This window comes from Xiphophorus maculatus, chromosome 13 (assembly GCF_002775205.1).
Source record: "Xiphophorus maculatus strain JP 163 A chromosome 13, X_maculatus-5.0-male, whole genome shotgun sequence".
NCBI classification, from domain to species: Eukaryota; Metazoa; Chordata; class Actinopteri; order Cyprinodontiformes; family Poeciliidae; genus Xiphophorus; species Xiphophorus maculatus.
In genome coordinates, this window is record NC_036455.1 from 8,406,197 (window position 1) to 8,413,815 (window position 7,619).

The 7,619-nt window shown below is 38.7% G+C and overlaps 1 protein-coding gene across 1 annotated transcript; it reads right to left on the minus strand.

Moving 5' to 3' along the window:
* Window positions 1-118: 118 nt before the first annotated feature.
* On the minus strand, window positions 119-7,038 carry LOC102232044 (protein disulfide-isomerase A3-like). The gene is made up of 13 exons (XM_005805488.3): window positions 6,769-7,038; window positions 5,945-6,023; window positions 5,739-5,856; window positions 4,898-5,005; window positions 4,687-4,813; window positions 3,628-3,741; window positions 3,420-3,545; window positions 2,500-2,682; window positions 2,289-2,397; window positions 1,833-1,961; window positions 1,222-1,301; window positions 852-909; window positions 119-762 (listed from the first exon to the last, which is right to left on the minus strand). Exons 1-13 carry the CDS (start codon window positions 6,930-6,932, stop codon window positions 673-675), a joined length of 1,485 nt encoding a protein of 494 aa, XP_005805545.1. The 5' UTR covers window positions 6,933-7,038; the 3' UTR covers window positions 119-672.
* Between the last annotated feature and the right edge of the window lie 581 nt (window positions 7,039-7,619).

Here is a 7,619-nt window from a genome sequence, read left to right on the forward strand (position 1 = left end):
GTTTTAAGACTATGTTTATGGGTTTGCAGCGTTAATAAATCAGTCTTTTATTGTTGAGGGTTATTATTGTACGTTGAAGTACAGAAAATAAAGGGAGGAACAATAATACATTTAACCTAGACTTATTTTCACATTTAATAATAACAAAAATTTTAAAACAGATTTTCATACGCTATCACTCATTTAAGAAGTACACAAGCTCTTATTTAAACAGCCAGATGTGAGTTAACAGTTTATTAAACAGTCCCAGCAGAGATTACAGAGTAAAAAGGCTCAGAGCGGAGTTCAGGATCAGTATCATCACATCTGTTAGTTTGTCAAGAAGCTTAAAGTCTCTCGTAAAATATAAATAAATACATCAAAGCACCATATACAAATTGTACACATGATAAATAAATAAATATAGCATCCAGCTTGGGTTAAAATACAAAAAATAAACCCAATGCATATGTGATGGCTTCAAATATAAATAAATACATAAATAAATCTAGTGAGGCAACATAAGAAGTTATTTTGGGCATAAAGAAAGAAATGTGGGCAGACTCGGTTCTGTGGAGGTTCACTGATTCTACATCAGGTCCGTCAGAGAGAGCAGAACTAACTTTGTCCCTTTGTTTCTCACTGACATCGTGATTTATTCTTTCTCGGTTAAGATCGACGGGTAAACAAATGTCACAGTTCCTCCTTAAACCCGGGCAGCACCAGATTGTGACTCGCTTCTTGTTTCAGGAACTTCAAGAAGTCCTTCAGCTCCCGAGCTCCCTGGAAAAAAAAAGCAGGAGACGTCATCTAACCTCATGAGACGACCCGCTGCACCTGAGAGAACCGAACCTGGACCGGCTGAGAGTTACCTGGTATCGAACAGGATCATCTTTTTTACCCACTGGAGCAAAATAAATGGTTGGAAAGCTGGAAAGAGGGGAAAACAGCATAAAACAAAGATCTACTGAAAGTTTTCTTAACGTCTTAAATCTTTTTCACTTTACAAACTCAAACTTCAATGGATTTAACTGACATTTTATAACAGAGAAGCAAATTTGTGCTTATTTTAATTTATCATACCATAAATCTATTAATTCCTTATTGTGACAGATTAATTAATGATAAATAAGAATAAAAATGAGAAACTTTTGAAAAGTTGCGAGGAACAGAATCCATGACTCTGGTTGTTACGTAATAAAACGTGTAAAAGTTGATCTAGGATAAAAAGTGAAACCTCACCCCTGGACATCGTATCCCAGCGGGACGTCGTTATTGACGGCGTTCATCTTGGCAACGACGACGTTTGGATTAGAATACAGCTGAGAAAACAGAGGAAGATTATAAATGCTGTCATCATAGCAGCTGAATAAAGATGCAATTTTACCGGAAGAATTCTTAAAATTACGAGAAACTTTTTTTAAATATTGAATAATAATTTTTTTGTTATTTTTTATGTTAGAGTTCTCATAAAAATGTTTCATTCGCCAAATATTAAGACTTTATCCTGGAAATATTAAGACTTTATTCTTGTAACATTGTCATTAGCCTTTTATTTATTTGGACCTGAATTCAAAGTCCAAATAAATTAAAGCTGTTCAACATGCTTGTCAAACAAGATGGCCGCCCTCAGCCTGATGACATCACTCTGAACTATGGAAATGCATTGATGAAAATAAAACTCTTGATTTTCCAAATATTAAATCCTCAAAAATTCAACCAGTTGATAAAATCGATTGACTGCCCAGCCCTAGTCGGAGGTGTAGTTTGTTCCTAATGAAACGATGAGTTTGTTGCAGCTAAATCCGTTTTGTTTTACGCCTTAAATGCGACAAAAAACCCAAATCCTGTACCGTTTCCGCCAGCTCCCTGTAAACCGGTTCCAACTTCTTGCAGTGTGGACACGACGGAGAGTAAAACTGGATCAGAACATCTTTATTTGGATCGTTAACGATGTCATCAAACGACTCGGCAACTACCACCTGCAGAAGACAAGCAGAGGTCAGAGGTCACAGCAGAACCTCCACAGGTCATTCCATCAATCATTTAAAGGACTTCCAGTGTTAAATGTTCATTAGAATTTAAAGTTTATTGAGTTTTGAGAAAGTTTTCTTGCATTATTCTACCATTACTTGAAAACAGCCTCAAAACAACAATATTATCGTTTATCGCGATAAAGTCTGGGACAATTTATCGTCCAGCGACAGGCTCAGGGTCTTTCTTACTTTACAATCTAAGAAAATGCAGAAAAAAAAGTGGATTTTGTTGCATTTTCCTGCTGAGTGAACGAACACAGCCTTACCGCTCACCTTCACAGGAGCGGCGTTCTTCTCCGGTACCGGTTCTGATCGGATGTAACGCTTCAGACGACCTGCGAAGTAATCCTCCAGGAACCGCTCCAGCGACTGGCCATCCCTCCTGAAACGCACGCCGTCAGGTTGGGTAACCAGAAGGCGACCAGACGCGTTTGGCTCTACGCCGGCGCAGCGGCATGCGGCCCTAGTCGGCCATGTTACCTACGTGAACTCCTCCCTCATGGTGTACTTATGGCCCAGTTTGGTCCGGATGGTGACAAATGGTAGCTCGCCGCCGTCCGCCGTCCCCAGGCCGTAGTCGTCCTCCAGCTCCGCCTGGAAGTCCCTCTTATTGGCTACTGAGAAGATTAGGCCACGCCCACTGTATTTGGAGGCAACCTTCATCACCCTGGCAACAAGCATGAAGAGGAGAGAGATGAACACTTCTTTCTACAAGGCAGAAAACTCATCTTCATTTTGGGCCATAGGGTTCTTAAAGGGCCGGTTGCACCAGAATCTATTGATAAAACCCAGTAAAGTGTCGACACATCAATAAGAAGCTGTTTGCTTCAGTATTCAGTGTTATTTCATTATTAAAATGAAATAATATCCAACATCTTTTCACGCTGACCAGTCTAAACTGGATTTCATGACTCATGATTTCATGGTAAGTTAAGATATTTGTAAGAGCTGATCAAATCAGGATCCAATAATCGATCAGAGAGGAATCAATATGTCCAATAATCCATCAGAGCATCCAACCATCCTTCCATCCATCCCTCCATCCATTCATCCATTAAAGTATCCAACCATCCAACCATCCTTCCATCCATCCATCCATATTAGTCCGCTTCACCTGACCAGTTGTTGGATCTTTGTTTTCAGAGGAAATGTAAATATTGCTCCCTGAACAGTTGATCTGTCTTTCACTGATCAAACTACTGAAGCTCCAGACATGACAGTTCTGATCGTCTGCAGAGCCATAAGTACATAACCATTTAAAAACCTGACACTGAAATGTTTCAGATGAAGGAATCAAAAACCATCGCTTGTTTGAGCATTAAAAAACTTTGCAGAAAGACTCTGTAGCCTGCATGCAAAGACAGAAACCCAGAAATAAACCCGTCTTGCGTGACGGTGTGTCACCTGTTCCTCCAGTAGTTTGACCCTCGGACGTTGTGATGGTAGTCCAAGTCGTAGTACGCAGTCAGCAAGTCACGAACCCGGAGGCGGTCTCTGTTCTCCATAGTCATGTGAGGACAGAGACCATAGCTGTGCACAGAAAAACAGAGAATAAAACCAAGTTAAAAAAAACTGATTTCTTCTTTTATCTGCAAAGTGGAAAAAGTCCCACATGTTGTCTCTGATGAAGCGTCTCAGAGAGCTGATGGTCAGGTAATCCGTGAAGACAACGACACTGTCCTCAAAGGCGTTGGCCAGTCTGGGAGGCCTGAAGAGCAAAACGCTCCTGGAAAAAATAAAGAAAAGTAAAGAAAACGCCGCAAAATTATTTAATTCTGAAAACTGTTCTCAACATGTGTAAATCTGCAAAAACACAAAATCTTACCAAGTATTTCTGGTGTAGTTTCTAGTGAAAATATCTTTGTACACTTGAATTGAGACCAAACAAACCTATAAGTAACTTTTTAGAAAAACAGCTTGTTTTATGTAAATACTGCTTTGAAATGTCTTGTTGTAAGGAGGGTAGCGTACCTGAAAATTGTAGTTAACATATTTTTCTTCAAGTAAAAGTAAACATTAACTATCCTAGAAATTACTCACAAAAGAGTATAAAAGTATTTGGTAAAAAGGCGACTCTGGTAATAATTAACAGATCCAAACGTCAATTATTTAATATTAAAAATTACATAATAAGATAGACCAAAATACAGCTATGTGGAAATTTTGGTATTTTAAAGACCAAAATGAAAATAATTTATATAAATAACATAGTCACAAAAAAATCTGGAAAAATCAATTTGTCTCAAACTCAGATTATTTCAATAAAAACGTATAAAACTTCATCAAAAACTGCCAGAGTGTGTCTGGTGATTTTCTGGTTAAATCAAGTTTTTGTTCTTTGTTTAGTAAATTTACTCACAGTGGGTAGAGAATCCAGAAATTTACATAAGTAAAAGTAAAAAGTACAGTGTAGTAAAAATACTCCTAAAAGTACTTTTTTTCATAAATGTTACTCAATTAAATGTAACTGAGTAAATGTAACTAGTTACTACCCAACTCTGACTAAATAATTTGTTATTAAATACAACAAGCTCCCAAATCTTCCCAAAAAGTTACTTGTAAGCTGGTAAACTTGAAAAACAAAACAAAATTAAGATATTGGCACTAGAAACTGGACCAAAGATGCTTGGTAAGACTTTGTGTTTCTCAGTGTTTGTGTCGGAAAACTCACTCGGTTTGGGTTTGCTCCTCGGCGACCTGCAGGTCAGTGATGTGAGCAAACCTGAACTGTTCCCTCAACAGACCGGCCGCCTTCAGGAACTCATCCAGACGCGGCGCATCGGTACCTGAGAAAACACCTGGAGAACAAAAACACACGACTATATAGGAGAGCAACAGGGCCACCAGGCGGACCCAGCCCAAAAGGACAGGCGGTATCATACCGACAATGCTGGCATCGTAGTTGCTGACAAAGTTCTGGAGGTCTTCTTTACTCTTTAGGTGGAGTGAGTCTGGACCGGTCTGCTTCGTCATGTAGTTGTAGATCCCACCTGAACAAACATATCAACACAAATTAGTGTTTTTAACTCTTTTTCCAACAGAACTTTTATTGGGTTTTCAAAAATGCTTCCAATGCTACAGAAAAAAAACATTCCCTCTCATTGAAGGAAATGTCAACTGCAAATAAATTGTCTTTCCTAGCAAGCCACTTATTTATGAGATGTATAGACAACGCATGAGAAAGGAGAAAAAACAAAACCCAACAACAATCAAAACAACAAAGGGTTCTCTATTTTTTCAAGGATTAGTCCAAATTATTTTACTATTGTGTGTTTCAAAAAATACAAACTCAAGTATGCAGTTCACACAGAACAAAGAAGAGAAGTTTACAAAGAAAGAAGGTAATTTTAGGACACTAGAGGATCACTAGTAACTAAAAGTAGTAAACAAAAGGAGCCTGAAGTTTTGAAATACTGATAGATTCCCCTTATACTGCAAGTAATCTTTTTCATTAGGAGAGTTGTGGATACTTCATTAATCCAGTTAATAAATTTTGGTTTACTGGTACTCTTAATCTCTTTGCATAAATATATTAATGTATATATTTATTTTATTATTATTAGAACCTTGAAACAAAGTCTGTCTAAATCCATTGGAGTGATTATTTTTCTGGACATATGATGTCTATCAGGATATAAATCTATAATGAACAGCTGGTTTTATACCTAGTACAGCCTCTAGTTTTTAAATTTTAAATTGGTTTTTCTTGTTTTATGTTTTTACTTGCAGAGCGAGGCCCATCATACGGAGCAGAGTCCTTCCCAGACCTGAAGATCTTCAGAGTCGGATACCCAGTGACGCCAAAACGACCACAGGTCTCAGAGTTAGCAGTGCAGTCCACCTGGCAGCCAGAGGGAAATGAGTCAAACCTCTATTTTTCTCTGTTTGTGATGATAACATCAACAGCAATAGAAACAATATCAACAAACCTTTGCTAACTGAACGATTCCTTTCAGTCGACCCGCTGCTTTTTCAAACTCTGGAGCCAGTTTCTTACAGTGGCCGCACCTGGGAGACAAAAGAAATGAGACAAAAGACGAGAGGTAAACAAGTATGGAGTCAACCTTGATTGGAGGTGTGTACCGCTCTCTGTCTAGGCCCAAATCAGTCTCTGATCCCACTGAATCCAACAAAGGTTTTCCAGAATTTTACCCACTGGAACAAGACCAGAACATCATGGAGGATGGATGAACTGAAGATGGTTGGTTGGATAAATGAACTGAAGATGGTTGGTTGGATAAATGGACTGAAGATGGTTGGTTGGATAAATGGACTGAAGATGGTTGGTTGGATAAATGGACTGAAGATGATCGGTTGGATAAATGGACTGAGGATGATCGGTTGATTGGATGGATGGATGGGCAGAAGAGGGATGGTTGGATGAATGGATGGATGGACTGAATATAGAGGGAGGGATGAATAGGTGAATGGACAGATAGATGGGTGGATAGACTGAACTATTGATGGGAGCCGGATGGATGAACAAAACAAAAGAATTAGTAGCTGACAGCTTTATAAAAAACGTTTAATATCTGCCCCAAAACGTAATAGACATTTAACATGGATGTTTAGTTTCAAAGATTAGTCGCAATATTCTTGTAGCTAGATGGTAGGCAGAGTATTTAATCGTATGCAACTTTAAAATCCAGATATTCTGAAGTGGAATTAATGAGAAAATCCAAGGAACCTGCAGCGGCATGCGATACAAATCAAACCCACTGCCTGGATGTCCGGAGCGAGGAGAAACGGTTACCATGGAGCGTAGAACTTCACCAGCATGGTCTCGTGCTCCGTTGCCAGGTAGTCGAAGTCCGCGTCCCCGAGCTCGAGCACGTCTCTGCGCGCGCACAGGGCGGTTGGACACAGAGACACAAGCGCCAGCGAGACAGCGGACAGGACGGGGATGACGGGCGTCATAAGGAAGACAGAGCGGGACCGAAATGTGACGGGAAAAATAAACAAACACGAAGGAAATTGAGCTGTCACTGAGCGAGGAAGACTGTCTCTACATTTAGCATTAAGCTACCTCGAAATACAGACATTTCCGGTCACATCTAGCAAAATAATAGCTGACGGTTTAACAATGATTTCTTATTTTTATCTCTCGACGCCATCTCTTTAAAAAGAGGTACCCGGTACTCAACATTTGTACTAATTTAACATAAAATGATTCCAAATAATACTCCTTAATTTGCAAATCAAAGTAACAGCTTTTAATTTGAAGTATAAATAGCTTTCGATAGCTTCCTCTGTAAGATGCCAATAAATATACAACTGCCAAATAGAAGGCGGGACATATGGAGAGAAATGCAAAAATCTCTTTTCTGATTGGTCCTGCGACATGTAAGCGATGTGATGTAAGCACGCCATTGGTCAAACAGAATATCAATTTTAAAGAACTGTTCCTTCACTTTTTATTATCAAAAACTATAATTATTTTATCCCCTGATTGTATATTAAGTATGCATAGATGATTCTACTAATAACTTTAAATACATTTATTCAGTATTTGGTAGAATATCTTTTAGACAGTGGGAAAGACAAATTTGTAATGTGAATGTACTATAAAATATTTGTACCAATACATGTCCCATTAAATATTCT

Excerpts from the sequence above, each read along its gene's own strand:
- LOC102232044 (XM_005805488.3), bottom strand. The coding sequence starts at position 6,932 with ATGACGCCCGTCATCCCCGTCCTGTCCGCTGTCTCGCTGGCGCTTGTG. Across the intron at positions 6,024-6,768 it reads GTGAAGTTCTACGCTCCATG|GTGCGGCCACTGTAAGAAAC; the intron begins GTAACCGTTTCT and ends TTTGTCTCCCAG. Across the intron at positions 1,962-2,288 it reads AGAACGCCGCTCCTGTGAAG|GTGGTAGTTGCCGAGTCGTT; the intron begins GTGAGCGGTAAG and ends TGTCTTCTGCAG.